The sequence below is a fragment of the Hypomesus nipponensis genome, chromosome 3, assembly GCF_054491055.1.
Source record: "Hypomesus nipponensis isolate SF chromosome 3, ASM5449105v1, whole genome shotgun sequence".
In the NCBI taxonomy this organism is placed as follows: domain Eukaryota; kingdom Metazoa; phylum Chordata; class Actinopteri; order Osmeriformes; family Osmeridae; genus Hypomesus; species Hypomesus nipponensis.
Window position 1 is genome coordinate 8631357 of NC_140363.1, and position 14646 is coordinate 8646002.

At 43.4% G+C, this 14646-nt stretch overlaps 1 protein-coding gene across 1 annotated transcript; it reads right to left on the reverse strand.

The window, feature by feature from the left end:
- Nucleotides 1-33: 33 nt before the first annotated feature.
- On the reverse strand, nt 34-5203 carry col10a1a (collagen, type X, alpha 1a). Its single transcript, XM_084675305.1, has 3 exons — nt 5103-5203; nt 4543-4684; nt 34-2489 (listed from the first exon to the last, which is right to left on the reverse strand). The coding sequence occupies exons 1-3, from the start codon at nt 5106-5108 to the stop codon at nt 643-645; spliced, it is 1995 nt and encodes a 664-aa protein (XP_084531431.1). The 5' UTR covers nt 5109-5203; the 3' UTR covers nt 34-642.
- Between the last annotated feature and the right edge of the window lie 9443 nt (nt 5204-14646).

The window sequence follows — 14646 nt, forward strand, 5'->3', positions numbered from 1 at the left end:
AAGAAAGTGCCACTGAGACAAACTATTTCTGTAAGAAGTTTTTTATTTTGATCATTACTTCTTTATACAACTTAATGATTCTTAAGGGATATAACAATGTTGGTGGTGAACAGTTTGTATTTGTACGACAGTATTTTGTTGGTGTGCTGTATGTTGTAGTATTTCAAATGGTCAATTTGACCATTATGATTTCACAATATTCAAGTCACATACACAAGGAAGTCAGATACAACATGGTGCACAGAAAGTCATCATGTACTTTAATAAGATTATTGGTCACCAAAGAACAAGGTTGTACAAAAAACAGACAGACATACATAAAAAAAGATCACCAACTGTAATCAGTAAAAAAAGAAGGAGAAATTTTCAGGACACAACATAACACCTCAGTTTCACATGCTGTTTCCAAAAGAGAAAACTTGGAATTATTTTGCTGATAACCTCCCTGTCCCTGATAACCTGTTTGCATAAATTATTTCCTTCCTCTTAGCACCCATTTCTTGGAAGTCGAAATGCTTCTATTCCTCAAATAAGAGAGTAAACTACCTGTCTTGGCTGTTTGGCTGAGGAAAAATAACAGGGAGTTTACTTGTTTGAGAAATAGCTCGCAGATTGAGTTGTGTGGCTTGGGCTAACACCGTATCACGTTGAAGCAATAAGGAACCCAGAGAAAGAGCAGTGGACATTCTCAGCGGCGAAGACGCCATTGGCCTCATCGTCGGGGATCTGCAGGTAGACTGTGTCCTGCTCATCCAGAAGGAGGACAGCGCTGCCGGACATCTGGTCCAAGAAGCCCTTGTTGTACTCATCATAGCTGAACATGACAGGCTGGCCGTTCTTGTACAGGGCCACCAGAGCGTGAGCTCCGTTCACGTGGATGGTGTAGGAGAAGTAATAGATTCCGGGGACCTGGCAAGTGAACAGGCCGGTCTCGGTGTCATAGTGGCCCTCTGCATTGTACACCACTTGGTCAAACTTAATGGGGGTTCCAGATGCAGGGTAAGGGGTGGCCAGAGAGACGGTGAAAGCAGACATGGGGGTTTTGACCAGACCTGGGACAAGGACCTCACCCATGCCCATGCTCTTCTCAAAGACCACCTCACCAGGGGCACCAGGTGGGCCTGGGGGTCCAGCAGGGCCCATAGCACCATCCCGACCATCAGCACCAGGCAGACCAGGGGGACCCTGTGGTCCGGGGATGCCCTTGGCAGCCAGACCAGCTGGGCCAGATGCTCCAGGGAGACCTGGGTGTCCCTTAAGGCCAGGTGCACCAACGGCACCAGAAGCCCCAGCAGGTCCTCTGGGACCTGGGGCTCCATCGAGTCCAGGAGCACCTGGTTCACCTGCATGCCCGGGAAGGCCTTTAGGCCCGGCAGGTCCTGAGACACCTGGGGCCCCAGTGGCCCCTGTGTGTCCAGTGTCTCCCTTGTTGCCTGGGGCTCCAGTGGCTCCCGCGGGGCCAACTGGGCCTGTTGCCCCTGGATAACCTTGCTTGCCTGGGAAGCCCTGTGCTCCCTGATCTCCCTTGTATCCCTTGGGTCCCTGGGGTCCCCCTGCTCCTGTGTCACCTTTAGGACCCATAGGGCCAGAATCACCTGTGAAACCTCTAACACCCTGAGCCCCAACGGGACCGCTGGCTCCAGTAGCACCTGTGGCCCCAGTGTGTCCCATCGCACCTGACTCTCCCTTCACACCTGTAGCGCCTGGACTACCTGTTGCTCCTCTATCTCCTTTCACTCCTGGAGCACCTGGCTTGCCGTAACCAGGGATGCCGGGGGCACCAGTGGCACCTGGAGCTCCCTGATGACCCTTAGGGCCGACTGCGCCAGGCAGGCCTGGGGCTCCATTCTCACCTGGTTTACCGGACACACCAACACCTGGGGCGCCAGGGTGACCCTTAGGGCCCATGGGTCCTGTGGCACCTGGTGCACCATCAACACCTGGGCTACCTGACTTGCCTGGCTCACCTGGCACACCTGCCCTTCCTGGCTTTCCAACTCCTGGCTGACCTGGCTCTCCGGATGGGCCCATTGGTCCTGTGGGTCCTGTCACTCCCTGTGGCCCAGCAATGCCCACACCTGTATCTCCTTTAGCCCCTGGCAGACCAGGCACACCTGGATGTCCTTTCAGACCTGTCTCCCCCCTTTGTCCATTTGCTCCTGGAAGACCATGAGGCCCAGGCTTGCCTGTGGAGGAGAGGCCAGCGGGTCCGGGGCTTCCAGAGGGTCCAGGCATACCCCTGGGTCCCTGAAGACCGGGAGCTCCTGTATCACCTTTCTCTCCATTGGCTCCAGGGATACCAGGTTTGCCTGGCCCACCAGGAGAACCAGGTTTCCCAGGTACAGTGAGGCCAGCAGGTCCAGGGGGTCCAGAGGGTCCAACGGGTCCAGGCAAGCCAACTGCGTTCTCACCTGCGGGGCCAGGTGGGCCAGCAGGGCCCTCTGGTCCAGGCTCACCTGGGGCACCAGGCTCACCAGCCACGGACACCACTGTTGAGACATGTAGGAAAAATCCTCATTCAGACTGTTGTGACATTGTGAGAATTATATTTGCATGTGAAAATGTCTTATTGTCAGTTCAATGGACCTTGTCTGCACACCTTAAGTGAAAGAGTGAAATCCTATTGGAACCAAATGATTTGTCTTTTTATAAGTGGTCAATAGGTTTATGCACTTATGTGTGGCTAGGAACATGTAAATATATATTATACTGTAACAGAATCTTACATGGTACATGCAGACATGCTATTGTTTAAGCTAGCATTTTCTTAATTAGTACATTTTAGCCAATTTTCAAAGAACAAATTACTATTTTGAGAGAGAAATAAAGGGACTAGTTTAATATCAAGGTTTAAAATAATTGCCACAGAAAACAACGGTATTACATTACATTGCTTTTTACCTGTTCATTAACACTCTCTGTAAGTATGACTTATAGTTCCGTGTTACAAAACATTACTTTAACCATTGCTTGCAAGTAGTGTTGAAGTGACTTGCCTCTACTGTATACCTGCAATAACATTGCTTTGTAATTACATTCAAAATTCGAACCATTTGAACTACACAATTTATGTTGGAAGTATTTTTTAAGTGATATTTACCATATTGTATTTGGTACTGCATTAATACAAAAATCCAGAAATTTAAGTCCACAATGAACTTTTAACCCTATGCAACCTAAATATATTTTGCTCCACTGTTACTGAAAATGACCTGCAGATCCAAGGAAATTGGATAATTCAATTATCAAATGTGGACATTTAACAAAATATATATACTTTATAAGAGGGAGTATACTAAAGTCTTGAGAACTCAAGTCTTGAGTATTTTACGTGCTGCCTTTATGTGGTAACAGGGCCCAGAGCAACTCAAAAAGAAACTCTCCCCCATAAGCCATAGGGTTTCAGTTTAGATTCATCAAACAGATGTTTTTATTTCGACCATGGCTAGGCACACCCAAACAAACCACATTGCAGGGTGACTGAACTGTAATTGTCAGTGTCAAACTAAAAATAATTAAATGAAAAGCAGAAGGAGTATTTTGAAATAAGAAAGCTTTAGATTTAGACTTTTAGATATGGGTGAATGTCAGGGGTGGATCCTTGCCTTTGACTGCACAAATGCCTCGTTATCCACAGTCAAGACTGCATTATGCTTGTGAACCAAATAGGTCAAACTCTCTTGACAGATTGAGGACAAAAACATAAATGTGAACTTGTTCGTTTTACATAGCAAACACATTCTTTTTGCATTGAAACATAAAAACAGTAGCAATGCTCCAAGCAATGCTAACAGACCTTGCTAATTCTAAACAGTCAGACTAAATGTAATGTCCATTTTAATCAAGCTATCAGAATTAAAGTGCCAGAGAGCCAGATAAACCAGAAAGTGTGAATCTATCAATCATAGAAGGTGTGTCCCATGATATACAAACAAATCCGTAAACTGTTTATAATGTGAGACAATAATCTACACAGGTCAAAATGAAAACTAGCGCCCTCCGTGGGAAACTACAAACAAAGCAGGCAGCAGCTGCTGTATACAAAGCAATAGGAAGGCTTGTGTGCAAATGTTCACTTCTGGGACACAAACCCATTGGATGAGTATTTACAACCCTGTAGCCAATTAGAGCTCTGGATAGCTCCTTAGCAAGTGTGAGCTCGTGTTTCAAAGTACAGCTGCCAGTAAGCCAAGCAGGTTGGTTGTCAGAAGTGTTTGAACCCTAGAGTAAGAGGACATGATCCTTCGTTGGCCCCCTCCAGGTAAGCAGCAACTTTGACATGTCACTATCTCACATGGGGCATTTGGGGAATTGACAGATTCGATTTTGTTTTCGATTGCAGAAGAGTATGATGATTGTATGAGGCACCTTTTCCATAGGTTCAGTCTGAACTTCTGACGGCTACAGTCTATCATGATGAACATGATGCTGTTCATTCACACAAATCATACCAAAAAGACTTGCACAAATTGTAGAATCCAAACCGAATTCAAATAACACCAAAATGCCCTTATTATTGTAGACCAGAGTGCAGCTTCTTACCGTGGCTCTTGACAGAGTAGGGCTGGTACTGAGGGGCCTTCATCACCTTCTTCACCACATATCTCTCACCGTGGGCGGCCGTCAAGGCCACCAGGAGGAGGACCAGGCTTGCTACTCTGATGACCATTTTCAGAGGTGAAAGCTGTGAGAGGAGAAAATAAAGATGTTCAAGACTCCTAGTCCTTTTGTGTAGACATGAGACAAACAGGGATGTAAACATTCAAACTGGGACGTAAGCATGGATTCACTAAAACGATATAGAAACAAAATCAAACTGTCCATGCCCTTTATCCTGATTCAAGACCCAAACATGCACAATGATAAATACTAGAATATCCCATAAATAAACTTTCTAGCAATGTACAGCATCCTGGATCTCTAGATCTAACTGTGTTCTCTGGGAGCATCCAGCACCCAGGCTACCCGGCCTGCAGTCCCAAAGACCCGTAATCTGAACTCCAGACCATGCAGCCCTGATGGGAGCTTCTCACCAGGGCTTCTCTGGGATCACTACCCCAGGGATGGAGAGGGTAGAGAGGGAAAGAAACTCACAGACGTACCTGCATCCAGGGGGTTCCAGAAAGAGGGGAAAATAATTCTCTTCAGCACCAGTGTGCTTCCACTGCTGCTGTATATCCGTAGGCTGGGAGCAAGTCTGAGGATCTGCTGCCTCCCAGTACAATGATGTTGGTATTTATACCATATCTGCCCCTTGCATCATTAAAAAAGCCCCCACCACACAAGTACCTCCCTCCTCAGAGCAGGGCTGTAATTAGAAGGCAGATCTGCCCAGTGCAGGCATGTCACATCAGGGGGATCTGCCAAGGAATATTTCTTGAAGATAAATGGGATTAGGAGTTCTTGAAGGTTCTTCTACAAAAAAAGAATTAAGATCAGGTATTGAAATGTAAAAAAGTTTTAAAATGGACTTTGACATAAGAATTAGATTCACTTTTAGGCTTGTTAGTATTGAACTTCCTCCATAACTGCCCCCAGCCTTAATAAACATTGTACCTTCTGAGCGCCATATTGTTTTCAATATAACCTAAAATGTAAGCAATTTATTGCACAGTGCAGAAAATCCACAAATATTCCCACCTCCATAGTCAAAACAAATATGAAAACAGCCCTTGTTTTTAGTTGCCCCTTTAGTGGAACCCACCTTCTCACAAAGGTGGCATTGAGGACAGGAGACTGGACATCTCCATGTTTACATCTGCCCCAGTTGGTCTGTGTTTGACATGTTCTTCACCTCTTCTGACCGTCTAGGCCCCCTCCGTCCCCTTCCCTCCATCAGGTAAACATGCAACACTCTGGGGCAACGTTGCTGTAGCGGCAGGGTTAGTGATGAATACAACTTTAGCTACCACTTGAAAACCATTTATTTAATAGACTTGGTATTTGACATTCAGAATTCTTATGTACAGCACCTAACCATTAGGTTAAATATTTCTACTGAGTTGAAAATCTGTTTGGTCAGCTTGCCTGTTTGGTCAAGTATACTTAGCCTTTGATTTTGCACACTATTTCAGGCTTAACAGTTTATAGTCAGTTTATATTTTTGTAAGTGCTTCACCCTAGAAACAGCTCATAAAGATATATAAAGAGCCAGTGGAAAAGGCCTTTGTGTTGAAACTGTTTCTCTCTGCAGCCCACTGAATGCAAGGCCAGTGTGTGGTGAAAGAACACTGAGCTGCAATACTCCAGCTTGAACACCAGAGAGCAGGTTCTACTGGGGTTATTCTCAGGAGTGCTGGGAAGTGCCATTGGATATTGTGGTGACCTTTTGTTATTTTTGGAGTTCTCTGTGAATATACATCATCAGAGGTTTCAGGCCTGATTCCTACAATTACAGCCTCTGACTGTCATGATGTAGTATTTCCCAATCAGCGATACCCCCCAGTAGCCTATTACTGTCCCCATCCTCCCTCACTCTCCACCTTGCTCTGCTTACTTTGGGTTCCTCCTGCTGTAATTTCTCAATTTCACCCAGGCCACATAGGAAATGCATACACCCAAATAATCATACGTTTTAACCCAGGCTGCCATAAACGATGTGTAGGGTACTCAATACACAGATCGCCTCCCTTTTTTTTTCTTAAGGCAAGGTCATTTATGGAGGATTTCCTGCTTGCATTTTCCTGTGTGCCGATTCAGTTGAGTGTTTTTCTGTCTATTTGTATCGTTGATGATATGGATGCAAGGAGGGATGGTAGAAATCTGAGGATTTAGCAGGATTGTGTGGAGAGATTTCACCATCATGCAAGCCAGAAAGTCTCCTTTACTCAAGGGTATAATTAAACATTCCAAGAACATGGGACTTGTTTGAACCTTTCCAATTTTAGAATTAGACCAAATTAACTGTCATTTTCCAAAGTGCTACCTTGCCCTGGTTTATAGTGAAATAATCATTCATGGTTGACAAGCATTGTTTGAACATGTTGTCCCTATCAAATGAAAATGACTGTAACTTCATTTGCATTTTTCTCCAAGAACAGGTTGACAGCCAGACATCATAGCCATCCAGGGTTAGCAATCTGATTGTTTTCTTTTGACAAATAGTAGAGTAAGGTTGTATACAAACAAAGTTCTGAATGTGAACTTTCTAGGCTGGCATACATTAAGGAAGCAAGCCGCCACTCCCGCCAAGACAGCATGTGTTTCATATGCCACCTACTGTATAGTGATATGCCCAATCTACAGCTCTATCATTTTATTCTATTTGTGTTCACACGCCACAAGAGAGACTCTATGTCCCAGCTCCAGTCAGTGTTAGCTAAATGACAGAGCAACAGAGGGTGGAGTAACTATTTTATGAGTTTCTAGGTTCAGATAATTCCAGTTTATTTATGTGTTTTTTTTTAACAGTTCAAACCACACATTTGTAGGAGAAAGATGAAGAAAAAAAACAGCTTTAATTTGCATCTCGGCATGTGCTGAGGGAACTAAACTCAATGCATGTCTTAGAACAGCTGTGTACCTTGGTATGAGGTGAGCAAATTAACAAGGTAATTTGCTTGTTTTTTTGTGCATTCAAAACGTTTTGCCACACTCCATGGAGTGCATGTGTGAAGCCCTAACTGTTGTGTTTCTTGGGGTTGAAGTTGACTGTTAAAGGACCAAATGAGAGTACATGGCTGGCTGTTTCTTCCCTGTATGCCTGCTCAACTCATAACACTCCCGCAATAGTTTGATGTGGCTGCCTTCCCTCCATTGTAATAACCATTAAGGATTATAGCAACCACATTAGAATAAAAAGTCGATGACGTAGATATTATATAGTCTAATACCAAACACTGTAAAATCCACACGTATTAAACTCACTTGTCACTTTGTGTGTGAGTGTCACAGACCTTTAACTGACAATATATCAAATTATGAAAACAGTTTAATAAATTGTTCCATGTCATAAAGAGAGGGTTGAGGGCATTGGGTTCCTTATTCTTCTGCCTACATCAAATGTGTATCAAATGTGTGTGTGACATACTGTATTTGTGCTGTGAGCGTGTTTATCACCTTTCTCAGCCCTGAGCACAGTTCATGGATGGGAGGAGCCAGAGTGGGAGGACCCAGAGTGGGAGGAGCCAGAGTGGGAGGAGTGGAGGAAGAGAAAGATGCCATGGCAGGGCCACTTCTCCCCTGACCTTGGAGTTCTACAAGCACCATCCTGAGGGGATCCTTGGTCAACCTGTTCTTGTTTGTAAGGCCATACAACACACTCAGCCCTCATTAGGCCTTCCCTGTTGTCCCCCTGAGAGAGAGAAGCAGAGCTGATGGTAAACTGGTTACAATGTGTGGGATGATGAGTGTCCATAGAAAAGGTTTCCCATTCTGTAATTTTTTTTTTTTTGTGCCCTCTTGTGTCCAGGAAACGGATATTTCTGGTTTCCCCCCTGTGCTGAGTGGTCCTCTCCCACACCCAGAGGAAGAACATAATTGTTGGTTGATGTAAGAGAGACCTAACCCTAACCCAGCACGTGAGCTAAGCTAAGGCTAAAGATACACCATCATGTCTGGGATACTGATTTAAGCTGTTCAATAAACTCAATGGACCACTAAGAGGTACTTTGAGCCTCATGGATGCTAGGGTTGGTGGGAGCCCTTGTGACTGGTTGGTGGCAAAATTACAGGGTCCCCAAAGCAACCCTCCTCTTTCCGAGAAGGAAGTGTAGCAGTGCTGAAGAGTGGCGTTCATGGAAACAGAGGTTGAAACGTAAATCGGCACACCCACAAATGCATAGTTAACGCCATACATTTGCCTGTATGTCTCACAGAAGTTTTCTGTGTAAATCAATAATGTGTAGATTAAAGTTTCTGAACTATCTGGTTGTTGTGTGTCTAAGTGTAATGCTACAGATGACATTGGTAACCCATCTGGATACCTAAAACCATTGTGCTCTCAGAACCAATTCAACAAAAATCAGTTCACTTTGTTAGAATGGACTGCCATCATTCCATCATGCCATTGGATGACAGTTAAGCTCAGCCATTGGTCTGGACCTACAATGTAGTGGGTTTGTAAGCTACTGAGTGGCTGTGATTTTGTTTCAGGAAAGTCACAATGTTACTGTACAGAAAGGGAATTTCTGACTCTTTCAGAAGACATTCTCATTTTAATTAGCTTAGGTTGAACAAAGGTTCACACCAGGAAACTTGGGGGAATTAACTTTCCATATAACCTCATTATGTTGTAAACAAAGACTTTTAGATGTGTTCTTTGGAATCCCTGCCATGTTGGCTTTATTTGAAAAATTCCCTAGGTCTTACTGAGGCAAAGCGAGAAAAGAGTATATGCTTCTTGTAGAATCATTTAAGGGTATCAAAGTTCAGCACATAAGTGTTGGTGGTTGAGTCCTGTATTTAAGCATAATCACTAATCTAAGACATCAAGACCCTGTAAATTGCAGGTTGCACTGTCTGCATGGAATAAGGTCATCCATTTGACTACAAAACTTGAAAAATGTGTCAAAGAGGAGCCTGAACAAAGTCTGTCAACAGGTTATGGAACAAATTATGTACTGTTACCAGATAAAATAAACTGTGTGTCTGTTGTAAAATAAACATTCCTGTCCAAAAGTTGAAAATTCCTGTCCAAAAGTTGAAAATCAGACTAAATTCCTACCTTAAAAAATGAGGAAAGCTACAGACAGGAAGCTGAGAGTAGACACTGTCACACTGCACTCCAAAATGGATGCTAAACTAGACGCCATAATGGGTCTTGGGGAGACAAAACAAGTGTTCTTGTGTCTGAGGCCAGCCAAGATGGTCCAAAATTATGGGTGCCAAAAAGTGAACCCGGAGGCAACATTATTTACATATCTCCCTTCTACTGTAGTATATGCTCTCCCACTGTCACAGGAAACCAACCATGGCTCTGCACATGCTTCCTACCACTCTGAGGCCAGGGCTGAGGCTGCTGTTCTGTGGTTTAGAGGCCTGGGGTGGCAGTGGGAGCTGACACTCGCTGGTGTCAGAAACAGCTCTGTTCACAACTTTGTATGTCTAAAATAAACTGTGCCTGCTGAGTCTGAAGAATATAGCGCTATTTGCTATTGTCACGATTATTGTTCAATCTAACTAGCGGCAGGCTGTTAAGCGTGTACCAATGGTGACTCACTGCAAAAACAAATACCTGAGTGCATTCTTAGCTGCAAAAAAACGATACTTTTATCTCACAGGACGCAACCAAGACCTCTGGCTTCTCCTGATGTTTTGGTGTCTGGTTATCGTAGAGGAAGGAACTTGTCCGAAATAAATCAAAGAAAATACACTTATAATGGCGTATTCATTGGCCAGACTTTGCATGATGTCCGTGGTCGCCTTTGTGATCTGTTTGTCCAGAGGTTTTGGTTGAACCAAGCCCTCCATGTTTGCAGGATATTTTGAAAAAGTGGCCCAGACGGTGCTTCTTGGAGTGTGCCTGTGTTGTGTGCACGTTAAAGCCTCATGTGGCCTGAGATTGTGGAAAATGTTCTCGGAAAATAGATCGGAAAACTGTCTGTAGGACAACATGTCTAGTATATTTCTATCACAAGAGCAAGTATACGATGGAAACCACATGATATTAAAGTTGGCTGGCTGATGGTCATCTTTCGGTTGAGGCTGTCTCAGTCATAGTGCTATACATACACAGACAGGCCCTAACATCTCTAAAGCCAGGAGACTGTTTTATGAGTGGAGCTTCTCAGTATTGGACAGAGTTTAAGAAATGTCTGCATAAAGCTTATGATGTTTACTTTACAAAAGTGGATTTGCAAGCGGTACAGCACACACCTTTTTCACAATGAAAAGTCATGACTGAACACATTTTTGTAAGATTGTATCTGCTAGACGATATAAGGCTAATTTCATTGCAAATGAGCTGTTTGAAGCGGTTGCTATTTCCACCAACTTCACTGATGATAAACTTTAAATAGACAGGCATTCAATTTGTAGCTTTTAAGATGTTTATCAATGTTTGAGCCATGTTTGGTTAAAAAAAGGATGTCACTATGTGGTCTGGTGCTACCCAAATGCTGCAGAGAAGTACAAAGGTTTTCTTTTCTGTGTTTCTGAAGAGCCATCAGATCTGAAGTGGAAAGTGTGTTCCAAGGGCTCGTCCCTCCTAGAACAAGCCTCCAAGTCTCCTGCAAAGAAAGAGAGAGCGAGAGAGTAGAATGAGTCAGTGAGCTCTGTAATTTCAGCACCCAGCTGCTGTATTTGCTGACCTCTACTGAGGACCTGTTAACCATAGAAACCCACATGCAAGACTTTCCCTTCCGGCCCAACGTAATAATTATGCCGTCACTTCCCAAGACACTCACCCCTCAATTGCAGCATGTATGAGTCTGTAAATACAATGATAGCTTACTGAAAGGCCTCTTATACACAGGCCTGATGGTGGCTATTTTTGGATGCCTTTAGCCTTTTTTTTTACCAACAAAGAATCTTCTGTTAATCTCTCCGCAAACCCATCAGAACAAACAAATCTCTACTTTTCTCAGAATGATTAAAATAAAGACGAGAATGATGATAAACTACTTGGGCTTCTATGTTTAGACAGCAGGGTGCTGTGGAGCTGTAGGCATTATGCCTAGCTTCCTGATCTATTGCCACAAAGCTAAAGCTGTGTATGGCAAGTTGAACTGTTTAGATTGGATTTAAATATATGCAGTTCGGTGCATTAAAAACAAATCTTATGGACCATAGATAATTTAAAAAATCTGAAGTCTTATAAATGTCCTAAGGTCCCAGAAAGGTTTTCTCAATACAAATGTGGTCGTTGAACGACTTCCGTTCCTCAAGCTAACCAGCTAGCTTTTCACCATCATAAGATACTTTGATGGGGCTTCCAACAGCTGAGATAGTAGTCAGCTATTTACAGAGCTGTATTTCAAACGAAATCTCCAAATGCAGCATTTTTTGTGGTTAGGAGGGAAAAAGGAAAAGAAAAATACTCTACTAATATTGATACACCTAAGCTGTACTTTTTGGGGGAAGGGTTTACATTGCTTGACATACAGTTGGTCAGACTTGAACTATTTGTGGTTGAATAAACCGTGGTCCGAACCACAATGTGGGTCTCGCATGGAGCAGACAGGTGGACAGAATCTATGTATGGTCATGGCTTTAAGAAGTGACATTTCATAAAGAGAAATAAAACCCAATCAGGTCTGTTTTTCCCCCCAAGATGGCAGTCTAAAAAAAAGCAAGATATATACTGCAAAAGCATCGGCACAGGTTTGGCATTTAGGCAAGATATACAATTTCTAAAGCAATCATACTTTGGATATTCTTCAACACCACAAAGTAGTCAGGTGCTCAGACCTGTAGAATTCTTATTTCCAGTGTTTTCTGTCCATGGTAGCAGTTTGTGCCATCGTCAAACATGTGGGTCATTTCTAGTTCATTAACAGCATTAGCTTGCTCAGGCCGCTCAGACTGGCGGAACCTCCCACTGACTATGTCTTCTGTTTCTGGGTTTTTATTTTGGCACCAGTATTACCACAAGTGAGTTTTCCTGTGGGGAGGCAGGGTAAACAGGCTGGGCCCAAGCCTGCATTGAGGCAGTTATTATAGACTATATACAACCAGGCCTGGAAAAAAAGTTCTAATTTGGAATCATCCTGATAACTCACAATGTTAAAATAAAGTGTACATTGTATACATTTAAGTGTAATAACATGGAACATGGCCCTGTCCTAGGACAATGAGCCACACAGGGGCACCTGCAGGATTCTTGGTCATGGTTGGCACATAGAGGAATCATCTAGGTCTGTTTGTCAGGCAATCTATACTGCATTTGTACTTGTAGCTTACTGTGGGCAGGCTTTCCTCTGGACCAATGGTATTATAATAGTATTGACATGGGCTACATAGCCTATGTATTTGAAAGTCTCAGAGGTGGGAAAATCCAACCATATTTAAATTTGTTGTGCTCTGTTCCTAAACCCGACTCTCTATTTCTGTACACATTGTGAGACCTTTGTTGATTGCAGAGTTGGATCCTATCTGTATACGCCAGACAAGTGGTTGACTCCATTTAAATTAAGAAAATTATATTCTTGCCTCTGTGCATGCAGCCACTGTAAGCTATACTTTTACCCACCATTATCTTTCTAGGTTCCGTGACTTTTCTGAAACACCCATTTCAAATTAAAGGTCGGAAATGTGCCAGAGCCTAACATTACGAGCTTGTCACTTTTTAGGGCGAGTGAATGTCCAAATCTCCTGAGTCAATCTTCATGAGAGGTCAGCGAATGCACTGCGATGAAATGACCAGATTAGATTCTGGCATTAGGTTCCCTTCTGCCAGGCGGTTTACCTGAACCTTCAGAGGCAGGTGAATTCACTCCCAAAATTATAATGTTTTGGATTCTAAATAAAATGCTAAATACATGAAAATAACATGTATGTCATGCATGAGATTGTAACAGAAATGCACATTCTGTCAAATACAACTGAGTACATAATGTACTTTCAACAGTCGAGTAAAAAAATCGAAAATTCCCCTAAAGGATAAATTGTAGGTAATTTTTTATGCACGGTGCAGGTTACCACTTGTTAGTCACAAACACAGACACAAAACATGACTTCCATAAGAACATCACCATGGTTTACGGCGACTTAACGATTGAAATTTACAAGCAATAACACTGTCACTGTTGCCATGGTTTCGTAGCTCAGTTAAGTGACATGCTGAAGTTACGCCATGGTAGCGTTCTGCGGTCTGAGTGATAAGATAATGGAAAACAGAGAACAGTGTGATTCACAAGGCTTTCCCTGCTGTCATGAATACTGCTGTACCCAGAGGTGATCCACACCTACAGGAGACCCAAAGGGATTATCAGGTTTCAGTTCTTCTATAGAGACAACATGTCAGTATCAATCCTAAAGTCCATCTTTAGTTGGGTCAGGTATAGTATGGTAGTACTGAGGGATGGGAATCACAATACAACTGAAGGGATGGGATGCTACAGACCTTTAGGAGGTCATTGTGCTATAACACAGTTTTATTTTACTCTAGCACTGCCAGTACAACTTGTGCTTTTGCATTTTTTTGTGACCAGTAACTTCTGAAATACCATAAGAGTACCGAGGAGAGAAACCACAGAAATCCTGTAGTGCAGTAGCCCTCTTCTACTCCAGCTCAGGTCAGTGTTTTGTGATATTGTTTTAAGTGTTTGATTTTTAAAACAAAGACAGAGTTTTTCTGTCCTGGCAGAGATGGCCAGGCATGCGAGGGCCCTCTCAGGCAGCGCTCATGCTTTAATATGTGTAGGCTAATGTGTGAAGACGAGAAAGTGGAGGGCGTGAGAGAAGCAGCTCACTCGGTTTCAATTGGGGGGTTCTGGAATCCTCTGTTATTGGCCTCTCTAATGTGGCCATGGGTGTGTTAATCTGTGGAGAGGATTGGTGCTAAATGTCTAATTATGCTTGATGCAGCGAATCCCTCTCGCTTCTCAGGGTACAGTAACAGTAACTTATACAACGTTTGCTCTTTAATTAGTGATGTCAAAACCCACATGGGACGCAGTCTGGGAGATAAAGGTTACAATCTAGCTTGTGTCTGATGGTCAGGATCATGTCTGCCTCAGCAATAAATCTTTGTTCTCCTTCACATGG